Source organism: Ictidomys tridecemlineatus, chromosome 12 (genome assembly GCF_052094955.1).
Source record: "Ictidomys tridecemlineatus isolate mIctTri1 chromosome 12, mIctTri1.hap1, whole genome shotgun sequence".
Classification (NCBI taxonomy): Eukaryota; Metazoa; Chordata; class Mammalia; order Rodentia; family Sciuridae; genus Ictidomys; species Ictidomys tridecemlineatus.
Window position 1 is genome coordinate 118,778,113 of NC_135488.1, and position 17,938 is coordinate 118,796,050.

Genomic DNA, 17,938 nt, shown 5'->3' on the forward strand with positions numbered 1-17,938 from the left:
AAAAGCTACAAGATGCTAAAGCAATCTGTCTGATGGGGAGGCTGGGCTCTCCACCTGCCTGAGGGGGAGGCTAGGTACTGCAGAGACATGGTGTGCTTCCAGGAGCAGGGACCTGAGCGCCGCGCTCTGCCGCGCTCTGCCGCGCTCTGCCGCGCTCTCTGCATGATCCAGCAGCTGCCCCTGCAGCCTCATCTCTCTGGACTAGTTCTCCGAGTGATGCAGGGCTGGATCTATGACCCCTTCTAGAATCCCTGAGGTCATGTTTCCATCCACAGAAGGAGAAAAACAGAAGCAACCAGCAACCCAGCCTCTCTGAGCGTGGCTCACCTCAGGCTTTGTTGCTGGGCTGAAGTGCTTCTGCCACTCGCAGATTTCAGTTTGCTCTGGGCATGGACGATCCAAGGTGCAGCATGTGGCCATGAGCAAGCAGAGTGTGGGGCAGAGGAGCAAGTGCCTGATATTTTAGGGAGACGAGAAGGTTCCAGCCCAGCATGTGGCCCTCCAGGTGAGCCTGATCATCAACATTCAGGGCCCCTGTCCAGCTACCTTTTAAAGACATGGGGGAGCATGGTGTGCACACCTAGTGGCCCAGCTACTTAGAAGGCTGAGGAGCAGGGTCACAAGTTTGAAGCCAGACTCCATGACTTAGCGAGCCCCTGTCAAAACAAATAGTAAACCGTACAGGGAATATAGCTCTATAGTGGTAGAGTGCCTCTGCGATGAGTCCCCGGTACTGCAAAAAAATAAAAAAGATGGTCACAGGCTAGAGCTCAATGGTAGAGCACTTGCCTAGCAGGTGTGAAGCCCTGGATTCTATCCCAGTACTACAAAATTAATAATAAAAATAATTCCACGACTGCAGAACATAAACATTGTTGGAAATATGGAAAATGTGAACAAGAAAACGTAAATGTCCATAATCCTAAAACTCAGTTATCTACTAATATTCTGGTTCATTGGTTTCTAGCGTCCTCTATGCCTTCTAAAGTTTGTTAGGCAGTTTCGTGTCGGCTTTTGCCCCTTTCCAACTCACTAGAGCACATCAGGCCAGACCAGTCCTTCTTAAATGTCACTGACAAAGGGGTGGTTCAGCACATCTACCAGAACCCCCAGCGCACCTCTGATGCCACAGGTGCACGGCGAGGATTTGTCCTCGTGCTACCTCAACACATTCAGCGAAACCCACTCTGGGCTCTCCAGCAGCAGATCCAGGAACTTGGGAGCCCACGGAGATCAAACAAATCCACGCACACCTCACTGCCTGGCTGAGGAGCCCCGGACACCCACAAGCAGAACGGTCCCCAAGGCACTCGTCAGGAGAAAAGAGCCAAATCAGAGCCGCCCGCGATCCCGCACTGCATTCCCGCTTCCTGCTCACATGTGCCTTCCCACGCACACCCAGCCCCTCTGCATGGCCATCCAGCTCTGCCACACGGTTGTTCTAGCTCCTCCACTCGCAGGATCGTTCCCTCTCGCGTGACCTGGCCTCAGCTCACTCCCACGAGGCAAGCAGAGTTCTGCCATCTGCCAGGGAAGCCGACTCCAGAGGCACCATTTGAAGCCCCAGGTTGCCCCACCTCCTCCCTAGTGCTCACACAGGATCTGGAGCACCCTCACCTGTTGGACAGGAACGGCTCAGGGAGGCCAGGGCCAGCACACGTCCAGGACGCTTTACCTCCTGGCCCGCTGGTCAGCTGCACTATTTGCAGAGGGCCTCCCTCGCCGCTCCCCAGCAGTCTGCGACATGAGGTCTCCCTCCTCTTCATCACCCACCTCCCACCCCCCAACAGGGCCGGGGACTGCAGGTACCTTTTTCTCCCGTAGGGCCGACTCTTCCAGGCCTTCCCGGGGCGCCTTTGTCTCCCTTCTCTCCCACGTCCCCTGTGGAAGAAGTCACATCTGTTTAGCAACTGATCTGGCCGGGACCCCAGGTGCTGTGTGGACGTGTGCACCTGCTGTGCCCCTCTCCACCCCGCCCACCCTCCCCAAGTCTCAGTGTGCCCATCTGTCCCTGAGGCTCTAGGCCTTGCGCTACCATCCTAGATGACTCTGTCCACCCTTCAGATGCCCCTCAGACGTTCCCTCTGAACTGACTCCCAGTTCATCCTCAGGGGTCCATCCTAACACCAAGGAGAAGAGAGGAAGCCGCTCACTGCCCCACAGGGCCCCCGGGAAGCCACTGGGCCATGGGATGTGCTGGACACCACCTCTTCTCCCTGAGCACGAGCCCCATGTCACACACACTGCTGAGTGGGGTGGACACCTGGGCCAGGGGGCACGGCCACTCCATTCCAGGGTTCAGACACCAGTAAGGAGACAGATGTGAGCAACAAGAGGAGACGCCTGCCAGACAGGGACAGGGAGGTGCACAGAGGGGCTGGGGCCACGGAAGACAGGGACTCTAACACCTCCTCCCCAGCATTCTCTCCCAATCTCACCCTCACCAAGATCATCTGCCTAAGACAAAGACCATATTACGTCTTTCCCTTCTCAAAAGGCACACAGAGCTGACTTTAGTCACCAACCATGTCCAGACCTCAGACTTCTTCCCTACCTCTGGCTCATCAACACACCAGGCTCCACCTCTCACCTGGCCCTCCCGCGGCTTCTCTGACCTGTTAGGTGCTGGGACCCTGTTGCAAATGTACAGCTTTTTTATGACCTCACCTCCTTACCTGTTCCACCAGTGCTGCTAGGAACAGAGAGAGAGTGTGCATGTGTGTGTGCACACTTCTGCACAGTGCAAGCCACCATTCAAGTACACTAATCCTCTGTGGTTCTCCACACACCCTTTGACTTGGTGAAAGGCTTAACGGAGATTATCGACCCCCCAATGAAATCCCCAAAACTGACCATCTGGCCTGACCGAGGGGACAGTCATTTTAAATTTAATTAAACAAGAAGAAAAGCAAAGTGAGAGACATCAAGAAGGAGAGACAGACCTGAGACCTCCCAAGGTCGCCCTGGCCTACAGCAACAGGCACTGGCTACCTGCTGAAAGCCCCTGGCCTACTGTAGGTTTGGCACCTGGCCCCATTCATGCACGGCCCTCAGTCTCTGGGTAATTCTCAAACTCTCTCTTACCTTTTTAAAAAGAAAGAAATGCACCAGCAGCAGTTCTCAGAGAAACGTTGACAACCCAGCAAGGGATGTCAACCAGCAGGGTGCACACAGCGTGGACATCTGCCCGGCGCCAGGGGAGGACCAGCCAGCAAGGGCGCAGTGGGCAACAGACTCCCCCGTGGCCAGTGCCCAGCGCCTGGCCCAGACAGCAGAGGAGCAGCGTCCCACCACAGGAGTCAGTGGGGAAGGGAGCGCCCGAGCCCTGTGCAGGGAGCGCCTTGGAGAAGAAGCCCCCAAGGCAGGCTGAAGGGCCAGCGAGGAGGACCTCGCCACGAGGCAGAGCACGCCAAGGACTCGACTGCGCAGCACTGAGATAAGCCACCAGGAAGCTTCGCTGGTGTTCATTTGAGCCAAGTTGAGAATCGAGGAAAAACCTCATGATGCTAATGTCCACCCTACAGAGGACAGAAGGAGCCAGTGGACATTTGAAGGCCTAGTGACTGCGACTTCCAACATTAAGGAAGGACATGATGGAACATGAGGAAAAGGCCCCCTGAGACCCACACGGGGAACGTCACCCAGACATCGCAGGTGGCAGGCAGAATGTCTGTCACTACCGGACGTCTGTAAGCTACCCAGGAGGAAAGCTCTTCGGGCCTGTGTGCATGCGAATGAGAAGCAGACTGACAGGAGCGCTCGCTAGCAACCCCGCAAACAGAGAAGGAGCCACAGCATCAACACAGGGACATGTGAGGGCCAGGACACCGGCCGCCTCTCTGAGAGACGCTTTAAGGTGAAGCTGCTGAACAAGCTGGACGTGGCCAAGCAGAGCAAGAGACGCATTCTGAGGAGAGGGACAGGGCACTGCAGCTGGTCAGGTGAGCCAGGAGGCTGGAGGGAGAGGCTGGAGCAGCGGCCAGCCCTGAGATATACACACAAGGACTGGGACAGCATGGTCACCCACACAGCAGGGCAGTGCACCATGGCAGAAGTCCAGCAGAGACGATCAGACTGGACGAGGGTGGGTGCTTGCATGGCCTGTGCCACAGCCTTGCCCTTGCTCTCCGCTGGGCTGAAAGCTCCGTGACGGTGTACCCCGCATCTCCTGGCTGACCAGGAAGCCCCTGCTCTAGCGTGGACCCGGCTCACGTGGCATTTCCACCGCTGCAGCTTGGAGCCAGCCACGGGCAAGCACAGAGCAGTGCACGACTCTAGACCAGCTCCTCGCTGCCCGGCCCACGTGCTGCCAGCCTCGACACCCCTCTGAGGACAACTGGGTCACTTATGTCACCTGTAGGCACTTATTTCTGATGGGCAGATGTCTTTTCATCTCACCTCCAAAGAGAAATCTGACAGTTACAGTATCTTTCTTCTTTTTATTGCCAGAAAAACTATTTTAAAAAATGGTCGGTGTTAAAAACTACCGACAAAAAGACTGTGATTGGGTTAGAATGTAGCCGGTGGCAAAGCTCCTGACTCCCACCACAGAGCCTGGGTTTAATCCCCAGCTCCAAAAAGAAAAGATTAAAAAAAAAAAAAAAACTTTGATGTTTTAAAATTAAGCAGAAAATACACAGACTATACTTTCCAACCAACATGTAAGAAACACCTTAAAAATGAGTGGCACTGGGCTGGGGCTGGGGCTCAGAGGCAGAGCGCTTGCCTAGCATGTGTGAGGCACTGGGTTTGATCCTCAGCACCGCATAAAAATAAATAAGTGGACGGCACCGTGTCAGGACTGGTAGGCTTCCCTCACACACTGCGGCTTGACCCAGAGTCAGGGAGAAGCAGTGGGTGGCTCTGCAGCCTCTCAGAGCTGGGCACATGGCACATAGACCCAGCCGTCTGCTCCCAGGCCTGCGCTCACCCAAGATGTCCAAGCAGAGCTTATGCAAACACGCCCACCACAGTGGGACTCACGGCCCAGAAGCAGACCCAACAGAGGCCCCCAACTGGAGGGACGAGCAGGGCGCTGTGCCTTGTGTGACAGGCTCCCCCAGGGCCTTGGGTCTTCTCCACCATCAGCCTACCACTAATTAGAAAGCAAAACCACAATGTGGTTAGCTGTCTGCACCTCCCTAAACTCCTAAGGACAGTGCTGCAGGCTGAAGGGACACCGGACTCAGGGAGCTGGTGCCCAGGCGATGGACGAGTGGATGGGTTTACGTGTGACCCACAGTAGTGTCATAAATGCACACAGATGCATTTGAACAGACGCAGCACTGTTTCAAAACAGCACCCCGTAAAGGATGGCGACAGGACCTGGGCTAGCACTGAGTTTCCACCCAGCAGTGACCTGCCCCTCGGACAGCCGGAAATAGACAGAAGAGCCCAGGGTGGCCTGCAATTGAGAACCACACTGAACAAAATCAAGCAGCTCCCACCCTCCAAAGCGCTCCAGGGTTTCAACATCTCCTCTTTCACGCGGGAATGTGGTGTAGCATTTCCTAAAGATACGGGTCCTCTTAGACACCACGTAGGGGGACCAAGTTATCATGCAGAGCTCTAAGGACAAGGCTCATCTCTGCCAGCGGGGTCAGAGTTTCAACTCCCCGCTCCTGCTCCACCACTGACGTGTCTCCTCTCGGAGAAACAGAAAAAAGGGGCAGGGTTCCACCCGCCCTCGCCTCCTGCACATCCTACACAGGTTTGCCCACATTGCACTTGGGCCTTTTTTGCACTAGAAAGATCCACAACATGAGATACTTAGATACATAGTTGCTGCCAGCTGAGGAGGGCCGGGATGTTCCTGGTCAATACATGGCTCCTAACCCTGAACCAGCCCATCTGCGAGGGTCACGAGCAGGAGAGGCATGGCCTCAGAGCCAGTGCCTGGGCCAGCTAAGCAAGAGTCCGGCAGAACCCAGCTAGCTTGGCCGCCCTCGTTTTGAGAGATTACTGTCAATTAATTTGTAATTAATCTGATAAAACCTGTAAGAACAACCCTGCCCTTTGTCACTTCTGAGCAGCAGTCTCCCTGATACGTATCCACATTTTCCCATACGTAACAAGATCCTCACTGTTAGGTATGATTATTATGCACCAATGTTAAAAAGTTTTAAAATAAAAATTTTTTAAATACATGTGTCCCCACCTACAGCAAGGTCTTTAACCATTAAGGAAAGTCCATCTCTCTCTAAATGCAGACACAGTGGACTATCAACAGATGCATTTTGTTGAACACAGTCAAGGGGCCGCCTGGTGTATGTGCTGAGAAGATTCGACAACCACAGGTGGACCTGCAAAGTCCCGGGAGCCCAAGGCCAGGAGGGCATGTGCCGAGTCTCACAGACAGGCACCTTCCTCCACAGAGAGGCCCTGCTCTTCTCTCCAGCCCTGAGCCTAGCCCTGCAAGATTCTCAGTAAATTCCGTCTCATGAACCTGCGGCCACAGTGTTCCTATTTCCCCTTAAAAGCAAGAGCTGTACTGTGTTTAAATAGTCTCCCTTCGTGGACCACCATGATTTCTGACTCATCAGTTTTGACAAGCACCGTCAGGCTCCACCGTCCCTCCCCTGCTCCCCTCTGACTTGCTGATCTTCACGGGACACGTGATGCAGGGAGACCTCTCACCTCCCTGGACAGTTGCAAGCTACCATCTAGAAGCCGGGCAGCAGGGGCTGGGCCCTCTGGTCACTGCATCCCTGTCCAGGAACAGGAAACCCACACAGCACAGGGCTCAGCGGGGAGGGGCTGGGGCTGGAGGCCACTTCTCCCTCCTCTCCTGGCGCTGTGTGTGTGAGCGTCACTCTCCACAGGGCCTGTGAGTCCTGGTCCAGGTAAGACACCCAGAGAAGAGTGGCATTCGCCCACTTGCTGACGTGTGCTGAGCATATCGTGGGCCGTCCCGGGCTGGGGGGTAACCCCCGCCCCCCGCCCCTGTGTGTGAGGACCAGGAGGGTGCTGTCTCCAGGCCAGGGCCTTCTCTCCTGACGCCAGTCTGTCTGCTCATGGTTCACAAAAACTTACATGAACCCTGAGCTTTTACGGCTTGGAAACCTGGAACTTGCTTCCCTCTACACTCGCCCTGCCACCCCATTGCAACACCGCAACCATGGAAGTCTTTGATTCTGCTTTAGCTAGCACACCCAGTATCACAGAGCACTCCTGGCCACGTCCACTGTCAGAGAGTCAGGTTTCCAAGGGCCTGAGTAGCTGTGTCACCACATTCCCGCAGTGGACATCCCCTTGGCCTTGACAGATGACAGGGTTGGTCTCAGGAAGCAGGGATTTACACCCCGGATGCAGAGGGTGGGCTCCAGCGCACGCGGCTTGCACATTCCACACGCTTGGCCACCCAGGAGCAAGTCTCTCCACCCGCCCAATGAGCAGCCCTTCAGGGTCTGAGCACTGGTAGGACCCTGCTCAGAACCTACCTGCCCACTGTGGCGCTCAGTAGGTCGACAGGCTGCAGAGGGATGGGTTTGCCCACCCCACGGGCAGCACGGGGCCTTACAGTTTTGCCAGCTCATCACTGACCCCACACTGGGTTCAAGTGCAGACAAACCATGATGGAGGAGGTGCCACTCTGCCCAGGAGGTAAGCTGGCCAGGAAGAGAGGAAAGACCTGGCTGGCCACCTGTCCAGGACGGTCCATGCCGAGCGCCACTTATGTCCGCAAGGCCAAGGGAAGGAGCACAGGCCACCACCAAGGCTGGCTTCTAAAGCGCCTGGCTCAGAACTGCCCTGAGAAGTGCATCCCAGCTGGGAGACCCGGTGCTGATGCTGCCTTCCTGTGCGTGCAGAGCCAGGTCTGCTGCATGCAGGGAGCTTGCAGGCTCAGAACCATGCCGTGGTGATGGCTCAGCGTGCTTCCTTCCGGCTTTCCTCAATAGTGGCATTTGTCTTTATGTTTTAAAAGAAATTAGGGACCACGGTATTTCACACTCTGCTCTCCTGTCCAGCCTTACCTGCGCCGCACCTTCCTGTAACTGTCAGGTCTGTTGAAGCGTCCTCCTACCTGCCCCCTTGGTCTGTCACTAGAGACTTGGTCCAGGTGGAGCCGCGCGTTAGGAGGCGGGAAACGAACTGCAGTCCAGATCCGACTGCCGACTGTCTACCCTGCGGGGGGGCATGGAGTCCTGCCACGGCCACGCACAGGAACCCTCACCACAAACCCTGCGGAAGGGAGGCTGGGATCCCATGGCTAGAGAGGCCCGGCCAGGGAGGAGAGGCAGCCTGTCACCCTGCAGCGTGCGTGAGGCGCATGTGGGCCGTCTCCCCCAGCAGCCTTCTTCCCCACCTGCACTTACGAGAAGGGACAGCCAGACAGGTGACAGTTCCTCATGACAGAACAGAAAACCACCTGGAAGGAGCCTGGAGCCCATGCCCACTGTCCTGCAGGACACAGCAGACACGGTAGAGCCAACCAGCACTCGGGAGTCCCACATGGTGGACAGGGACGTGACCTCCACAGTCACGTCTCCCAACTTAAACTTGAAGTTCCCACTCACAGACCCATTCACACGCCCTCAAAGTCAGGGCCCAAAACCAGTTCCCAGAACTCGGCCTCCAGGTGGCGCAGGGACCCCTGCAGCAGCTGGTTATTGGAGAACCCCCAAGACGGCTCCCTGGGCAGAGCCTAGCTGCTGGCTTCCAGGCCTGGGATCAGCGGTGATGTCCTGAAGGCCCTAGAGAGGGCACCAGGACAGCACGGCACTCTGGCCGCCACAGCCTGACCTGGTGCAAAGCGCAGAGGCCTGGGATCGTCCTGGCCCGGCGTCCTCATAGGGATCTGGCAGCTCCAGGCTGCGAGGATCCACCTTAACAGCTCAACACAAAGAGCAGCCCAGGCAGAGGCTGGCTCCAGGGCCCACAGCCCAGGCTGCCCGTGTAGGGAGGAGCAGGAGGCAAAACTGGATCTGGGGTGTGGAAAGTGGCTGTAACCACCCTCTCCTCCCAGGCCAGGGCCCAGCACCGCGCCCCTCACTCAGGAGGGCAGCTCACGTGGCCCTGTGTGCCCCCTTGACCCTGTTCTGCTGGCTCCACTGGGCACGCAGGCAGCTGCGCCCGCAGCTCCTCCCACCCCACACAGCTCCGAGGTCTCTGGCCCGAGACGTTCCCAAGTGGATATTCCACTGGAAGGCACCAGAGCTGGTGCCTCGAGGACCTTCCTCAGACCGTGGCCCGCCCCAGGCCTGGCCTGCAGAGCCGTCTCTACCTGGAAGCAAGTCACAGAGAGCAACAAAGAAAGTTCTCATTTTTAAAAGGAAGAACTGTCCGGAGGCAGAGTGGGAGCTCACTGCGGGACCTTGGGCAGGACAGTTCGTGCCGAGCGCCACCCCAGGTCCACAAGGCCAAGGGAAGGAGCACAGGCCACCACCAGGCTGGCTTCTAAAGCGCCTGGCTCACAACTGCGTCTGCGCCTCCAGCTCCCTCCTTTGTCCAAAAGACCAATGAGATCCTCCCGGGCTGAGTCCAAGCCGGCGCCCCGACCCAGGGATCCCAGGGGAAGGCTGAGCTGCACACAGACTGCTGACCCCAGAGTCCCACCGTTCCTCTGCTGAAGAAGACCCGACACCCCGTGACCCAACCTGGGTGACACGGGGGAAGCCGAGGTACAACAAGGAGCAGCCAGCCTGGCTGTCCCTGGACCCGGAGTCAGGCTCAGGGTTTCTGCTGTAAGACAGACGCTGCAGGGTCCCTGAGCCCCCTGGTGGCCACTGTGGGGCCAGAGCCCCAGACACAGGACCAGTTGTCACCTTTTTTTTCTTTTTTGGTACTAGGAATTGAACTCAGGGATACTGGATACATCCCAGCCCTAGTTTGTCTTTTCTTTACAGACAGGGTCTCACTGAGTTGCTTAGTGCCTCGCTTTTGCTGAGGCTGGCTTTGAACTTGCCATGCTCCTGCCTCAGCCTCCTGAGCTGCTGGGATTACAGGCGTGCGCCACCATGCCCGGCCAGCTGTTACCTTTGAGGCCTGGGACGAGAATCTGCACAGAGCAGGCGTCATCCACCGTCTGCTGAGGACATCCAGATGGCAGCAGCAACAGGAAGGCCAGGCCAGTCAGCGTGCCCGCAAGAGCCAGGTCCCTCTTCATCATGAGCACAGGCAGGACATTGATCTGACGGAAGGAAGGCACAAACAGTGAGGGACTCCAGAGCGCGGGGGTGACTGAGCAAAGCGGGCCTCGGCCAGCCCACCCTGTCCTTCCCCTCCAGGATCTGGAGCCTCGCTTACTGGCTGGGCCACGAGCTGGCCTCAAGCCCCAGTCAGGCAGGACACTCACAGTCCTCCTGCCCTGAGCCTGTGAAGGCTGAGCGTGTCCACAGTCACCGCTGGGATGAGCTGCCCAGCACAAGGGTGCCCCAGGGCCCCATGTGATCCTCAGAAAGACTCAGGCACAGAGGACAGGTGGCACAGACGGAGGCCCCCCACAGAGCTGGGGAGAACTGTCCAGAAGGAACGGCCCAAGCACCAATGCTAATGGTTCCATTCACAGACAGGAGCCCAGGCCCCACGTCCCCTGTCCGCCAGGAGACAAGGACAGGAGGCTCACTAGACATGGCCTCCTCCAGAGAGGCTGGTCAGGAGAAGGAGTCCACCCTGGGAATTTAGGGGACGCAGTCACGAGTGGTCTCATGGGCTGTCCTGGGAAGGGTGGGGCTCATTGTCCTGAGAAGGGTGGGGCTCATTGCCCCCCCACCCCGTTCCTCATCACGAGGGGCCTCAAAGCCTGAGAGAGGGAAAACATCAGACCCTAGGAGGAGAGGCGCAGGAGGAGGAGAGGCGCAGGAACAGGAGAGGGGGCAGCAATGAAGGCCAGCGGTCGAGGCAGGAGGGAAGGAGTGGGGGAGCCCAGGGAGGACCAACAGGGGGCCTGGGGAGGGAGGGAGCTCCACAGCACCAACATGTCCATCCTGAAAGGCCACCTGCTGACGCTGCCGCACCTGACCACTGGGTCAGTCGATCATCCGGCAACGTGTGAAAGCCAACCCGGCAGGGTGAAGCCAGACCAGCCAGCTTCACTCGGTTGGAAGACAGAGGACAGATGAGAGGCTTCAGAGGGAAGGCGAGGGCAAGGAGGGGGTCCGGGCACGCAGGAGCGGCTGTGACGGTGCCAGGGACGGCTTCCCTGACGCGGGAACAGGAAGGGCTGCCCTCCAACTCTCTCCTCCCCACGAGGGATGACAAGGAAAGGCCATGTGAAGATGGCCTTCTGATGTCACCACCATGAAGGGAAATGTCACATGCCCCCTACGCCCTCCTCATGCTAAGGAACAGTCAGGGTGGGCGCAGGGGGAAGAGGGAGGATGAGACAAAAGTGAGGGCAAGGGCAGCATTTCCAGGGCTGTGCTAAGATGCGTGCACTCACCTCCGCCTTCCTGGAGCCCTGGGGCACGCGGCCTGCCCTCTGAGTGTCCGGGATGCCAGGGGAGTGAGACACTTCACAGCTCAAAGTCTCAGAGAGGGCCTGAGCACCTCCACAGCACACTGACTCTACAGGCCAGCATGTCCCCAGGCCCTGCCCTCTGGGCCACTGGGCCCCACGCTGGCCGTGGGTCCTCTGTGCACACATGCAGGGGAAGGCCAGAGGCTAACTCACAAGGCACCCACCCATCGGTCAAGTGTCCAATCACAAGGAATCGCAGAAGGGAACTGGCCTTCTGCTTTCCCTAAGAGAAAAACACTTGGGCCAGGCCGACTGCAAAAGATGGAAATCCAAAATCAGGAATGGGAGAGAGGGAGGTACACTGGCGAAGGAGAGCAGCCGCTGGGTCCTTCTGAGCAGCCACAGTTCCAACGAGAGCTCTGGCCCACCCAGCATCTCCCTGACACTCCTTGGCCAGTTTGTAATGTTTTATGATGCAAAATCTGAACTCCGCACACAACTAATGCCATGAGCCTTGCACCCCCTGCCCAGCCTGGTCTGACACCTCGGAGGCATCGTGTGGGTTCCCTGCCAGTCCCCTACCATCCTGCCTGGTCGGCACACAGGGACGGGGTGAGCCTGCAAGAACTACGGCACTTAGCGGTAAAGGGAAGGACCTGAGCCCACCCAGGGCCAACCGTGAAGTCAGGGTGCGCTCCTCCCCGCCGCAGCCCCCAGAGCGACTGACCGCCTGAACTCTAGCCCCTGGTTCCCCAGCAGCGAACAGCACTGCTACACAGGCTTATTTTCCTAAATATATTTGCCTGGTTGGCCAGTTGGATTCCGTGAGGCACTGCCACATTGGCAGTCTTCCGTGTTCAACCTTTCCGCTCCACTCTGCAGTTCACCTGCTCTGCAGGAAGCTGCTGCTTACTGACCGTCTGGTCACAGTAATGCAGAGAGTACGGGTCACAGATGGGGGCTGGGATGGGGTGGGCATGGGGGGGCAGAGGGACGCGGCTGCGGCCTGAGCTCACCCCAAGTACCCCGGAGCAGACATGCCGTTCACATCTGCCTGATCCCTAAGGAAGTCCTGGTGCAGCTCACAGAGCCACCACTTGGGGCTTTGGTGACCAGATGGCATGGTGTTTAATGGGCAGCCACAGAAGCAGCTGCGCCACTTACCAGTACCTTGGGCGCACAGCATGCCTCTTGTGAGCTGGCTTTCTCATCTTAAAATGGAAATGAGAAGCCCTTGGCTCTCTGGGGGAATAACAGAGATGATGCCTAATAAGTGCCCTCAGCACTTATTCGCGTGTGATTCTGGGACATTGCTGAGTCTTTCGGACCATGCTTCCTCACCTGCACCTGGGAATGGTGGATAGTCTCTGAGGAGCATGGCAGTTGTTTTCTCCGACCTGACGGATGCTGCCCAGCTCTGTCCTCTGCAGTGACTCTGTAGACAGAGCTGTGTGCTCCTGTGTGATGAGCGCACTACCAGAGGCAGGTGGACACGAGACTTTCCTGGGTGCGTGTGTGGCCCTGGTATGGGCAGAGGGGCTGTTCAGGGCCTCTCTGCCGGGAGTCTGGCTTCCTGCCCTTGCACACCTGTCTTTGTGCTATGGAGAGAAATCGCTCGGGGAGCACTTCCACAGACCAGGCCCCGTGCCAAAGGCTTGGTGCATGCTGCTCTGGGGCCAGCCTTTTCTGCCGCTGACCACTGTTTGGTTGGTTTTGGTTTGGTTTTTTTTTTTTTTCTGGGGGGGGTGTTTATTGTTTTTTTGTTTTGTTTTGTGTTGTGTTGTTTTGTACCAGGGGTGGACCCAGGGTCACTCAACCACATCCCCAGCCCTTTTCATGTTTACTTTGGGTCAGGACTTTGCTAAGTTACTGAGGCTGGCTTTGAGCTTACGATCCTCCTGCCTCAGGCTCCAGAGCCTCTGGGAATACAGGCGTCCCCCCACACTCGGCTGCCCTCTTCATTTTCTGAGACAAGGCCTTACTAAGTTGCCGAGGCGGGACTTGAACTTGAAATCCCTGCCTCAGCCTCCTGAGCTGCTGGGACGGCAAGGGTGTGGCCACCATGCCCAGCTCCCAGAGTCTTCACCACATCTAACGTCCACACAGAATGCCCAGGGTCGGTCGCTGGCTGCACGGTGCACCTGTGGGGGGCCATGGCTGCCACATGTGGGTTAGTGCTCTGCTGTCAGTGTTCTGAAATTCCCCGGCGTTTGGGTAACAAGGGGCCATAGTGTGCAGCCAGGCCTGCTCTTGACAGCGCTCTTGACCCTGCGCACTTGGCCACCAATTGGACAGCAAGTATTTTGATTCGTCTACTGAAAACAATGTTGACCCTTGCAGCACGTTCCACACGCCCGGCCCTTGGTCCTTCCTGGTGTTTGCTGGGTGTAAACCATGCTGAGTGTTCGAGGTCCCTCAGCTACCCCAAGGTTTCCTGTCTGGTCAGAAACAGTTCTGCCCAGTGACAGCAGGGCGTTTAGCAACGGTCACCGCTCTTGCTATACAGGTCCTACAGTGACTTCCAGAAGGATGGGCTGATGCTGTCACCCAAGAAAGGAGGTGACCAGGGCAAGGCAGAGGCCAGAGTGAGCCACTCTGGGCCTGCTGGTACAACCCCCCTCAGCAGCCCCTGCCCACGCATGTGCTTGGGGCCTGCTTTCCAGCGGACCTTTCCCTGGGGACAGGAAGAGGCACAGGCCTGCCCTCCAGTCGCTCTCAGACTCTGGCTCCAGCTATGAACCAGGGCCAGTAGGCACAGGGGTGAAGGCCCCACCCCCCAGGAGCCCCGTGCCCCAGCGCTCTGGCTGCGCGGCTGCTGCTCGTAAGAGGAATTTGGTTTATGAACTGAAAGCTGCAGCAGGCGCAGGATCTCTTTAAGAACAACATCCTTATCTCCCAGCCAGGCCCAGGTCTCTGAGGCGCCATCCATGAGATCAGCTCTGCAGGGAGAGGGCACCTCACACAGGGACAGAAGAAGGAAGGGGAAAGCGTGACTCGAGCTGCCAATCACACTCGCTAAATACCTCCAGCAGGACCCAGCGCGTCCCAGACACTGCAAATGCCCACCAGGAGCCACACCTGAAGCACGAGGGGGGCTGGTTTGACTGGCAGACTGAGCTGCCACGCTGGCTTCCTGCAGTGCCCTCCCCGGGGTTTACAGCAATTTCCAGCCAGGACACGGTTCTTCACTCCTCACCACGACCACCGCAGGAAGAGGCCCCTTCCCTCTTGTCTCCCTGGATTTAAGCAGATTGTGGGCCTGGTCCCTTCTCAAAATCAGAGATGGTCCAGGACGCTGCTCGGCCCAGCACCAGAGTCCCCTGAAACGTGCAGTGGCTTCAAGCATTGCTGTTTGGACGTGGAGGTGCCCCTTCTCCGCGGCTCCAGCAAGACCCCGGTTCCTCAGGGCTGGTGTCAGGCAGCAGGGCCACCCTCTGGAGCTCTTTTCCAGATTCCAGAGACAAGAGGACTCCTGCCGGTAGGAGATGACCCACTGGGAAGGACTGTCCCTCCCTGACGGTGGCCTCCTCCAGTCCCAGCTCTGCCTTACTACCGAGGGTGAGGCAGACAGCAGGTCCCCAGGGAGGGCCACTGCACTCAACGATCTCACAATGGCAGATGAGGTCTGTGGCCAGTTACGACCCGGTGGTTTGAAAAGAGAAGGCACCAGGCTCCCCGGCTGCAGGTTGAGTTTTACATAACTAGTGACCCCATCTGGTGACCCCCAGGACTTGACTCCTGTCATCAAAGTCTCCATGAAGTTCCCACCAGGAATGACTGAACCCAGTCTCTGCCTGAACCCAGATCCCACCTTCCTCGCAGCCCAACTCCACCTCCAGCCCCACATGGAACCTTGTCCCCGCATCCATGTCTCAGTGCCCAAGTAACCCCCCAGCCGTCGGCAGTGTCTCCTACCTGGGCACACTGGGCGAGGGGGCTGTCCTGAGCGCTGCTGGCCTAGGAGGACACTGTGCCGCAAAGCCTCATGGCTGCTCTTTACAAGGGCCGGCCCCAGTCCAACACGCGGAGGGGACCCTGCCTGGCTGCCGGACGGCCCAGCAGTCCAGCTGGATGGCTGCAGCCTTATCTGCAAAAGCTTCCTGTCTGAGACCATCCGCTGCTGCAGGATGGTGCCTGAGTGTGGGAATGCCGGCACGACGGGGCCTGGAGATGGCCCCAGCCTCCAACACCCTCCTGCCTCTTGTGGAATTCTTTTGTGTTTTCTTTTTTCTTTGTTATTGTTTTGTTTTATTTTTGTTTTGTGGTGCTTGGGACTGAATCCAGGGTGCTTTACCACTGAGCCACATTCCCTGCCTTTTTATTTTGAGATAGGACCTTGCTAAGTTGCCTAGACTGGTCTGGAACTCGCATCCCCCTGCCTCAACCTCCCAAGCTGCAGGGATTGTGAGCGTGGATTGTGAGCGTGGCCCCGGCACCCAGCCTCTTTTTGCTTTGTGGCTGTTAATGAGCCACACTGTGGAAAAGTTCCTAAGTGTGAAGAAGAAAGGATGGAGACCAGCACCTGGCAGCACATCAGCCAGAAGTCATTGCGGCTCATGTCCTGTTTCCCACATGGGACTTCACTGCAAAACGCAGGAGGCACTCACCACTGCCATGGAGAGCTGGCCAGCAGTGAGACCCAAATTGCCACTTAAGTTGCATTTAAAAGCAGTGAATGCAGGAACAAAGTCTTGTGGACGTCTCAGGGCCACAGTGTGCAATGACCCAAGGGCTGGACACATTCACACCTCCACACCAGGCAGCATCCCCTCTGCTCCCTCAGAACACCAATGGTGAGGACAGCAGGACCACCAGGCTCCGCCGCCAGGTGCTGGTTAAGACCACTTGCAACCACTGAACCAAGTCTCATCACCAGCCCCATGTTAGAGGTCAGGAATCAGAGACCTCGCCCAAGACCAGTTAGCAGAAATGGGCAGGCCACTGCTGCCGAGCCAGCCTCCCTGTCCCTCCTTCCTGGACCCCTCCCGTACAGCTGCTGTAGAGCTATCTGTTCACATTGTCCTGCAAGGTAAAGGGCTTTCAAAACATGCCAACAACCCGAGAAATGCCCTGTTACAAAAATAAAAGTGGTGATTCCATTTGCCTCTTTTGCATAGGTTGTAAATCAGACCACTTAAGATGATAAACCATGTTCACACTGTATTCACACTAGTACCAGGAAGTCACCCGCCACTTCCATGTCCTGCCCGCTCCACTCGGCCTCTGGAGAGCATCACGCCACGGGAAGCACTCTTTTGCACATGAGCTCTGACCCCACAGACTGTTCCGCTCCAGGGGCCAGGAGAAGATTGGTCACATCCAGTATTTACATTTCTCACAGATAACCAAGAGGTCAGAGAGCATAAGTCACATGAAAACCACTTTGTCTCTGGATGGGAACTTTCACAGAGGGTCACGCCAGACGTGCTCCCATATCTCTGGGGCACTTTGTCCCTAAGGACATTAACCGCGGCCACCTCGGGTCCTCATCCAGAGTTTCTCCAGAGTTCCCTGAAGGGCAAGGCAGCAGTGAGGCCTCCTCATGCAGGACTTGCTCATCTGGTCCTGTCCTAAGCACCCTCTCCCTCCCAGCCCACATTGCCAATGTCCAGCAGCCAGCAGGTCCCAGGGCACACGCATCGCTGCCAACACGTTTCAGACCTTTGTTCTTTCGAAATAATGAGAAGGCACTGAAGATTCCAATGTTAGCAAATGGATGAGAGCCAGCTAAAACTCTGCGTCTGAGGCAGGTTACGGCACTCTTTGTCCAAGTTTCTATCCAACGCTGGAATCTGGATCACACTGCTTGTCATGGATTGCCTGGAGGGGGTGCATCCTGCCTCAGAGGACACCATCAGATTCTTAGGGAGTCTAACTGACTTAAAATCAGATTGCTTTGCTGACCACTTGGAAGCCAGTGTCCACTGACCACGTGGAAGTTAGGGCATCATCAGAGCTTCTCAAACTGCAGCCAGTGACAGAATCACCCAGAGACTTGTTAGGGCAGATTGTGGGGTACCATGCCTTAAGTAGTGGGATCCAAGCATTTTCTGCTCTATCAAGTTCACAAGAAGCAGGACCACAGAACCATACCTGCCTCATAGATGGCTGTCAGTATTCAAGGGAGCACAGATCAGTGCCTGCCCCCCTTGCCTGTGTGCCCTGAGCTGCCACACTGCCTGCACGCGCCTGCTGCAGCACAGCCAGAACTGAAAATCAACACACCCACCCCAGCGGGAGGGAAGGGTGCTTGCTGGTGGACCTGTCTTGAAGAAACGCCGCTTAACCCTCTGGTTGCGAGCACACCCACAACACAAAGGGACATGGTGAACTGCCCAGCATAGCTTCCCCTCTCACAGGGCAGCTGTGGACCTGAACTTACACCAGGGCTCCCTGGGGGGTGGTCCTCAGGCCTCTCACCCTCCCAGGTCATCTCTGAGGCTCACAGGGGCCTCCAGAAATGAGGCTAGTCAAGGAAACAGATCTGAAGCCAAAAAGAAAAATAAGCTTCCTAAGGCATACATGAGAAATTCACAAATG

The 17,938-nt window shown here is 57.0% G+C and overlaps 1 protein-coding gene across 4 annotated transcripts in view; it reads right to left on the reverse strand.

Annotated features, from left to right (window-relative positions):
* The window catches only part of Colec11 (collectin subfamily member 11), a 31,516-nt gene extending 15,994 nt beyond the window's left edge, over window positions 1-15,522 (reverse strand). The window contains exons 1-3 of one of the 4 annotated variants that reach the window (XM_078029729.1): window positions 15,314-15,522; window positions 9,976-10,129; window positions 1,810-1,881 (exon numbers count right to left, since the gene is read on the reverse strand). In XM_078029729.1, coding sequence (XP_077885855.1) covers window positions 1,810-1,881; window positions 9,976-10,108 — 205 coding nt within the window. In that variant the 5' untranslated portion in view covers window positions 10,109-10,129; window positions 15,314-15,522. The remainder of the gene's footprint in view (window positions 1-1,809; window positions 1,882-9,975; window positions 10,130-15,313) is intronic. The other 3 variants (XM_078029727.1, XM_078029730.1, XM_078029728.1) reach the window with 3 other exon arrangements.
* Between the last annotated feature and the right edge of the window lie 2,416 nt (window positions 15,523-17,938).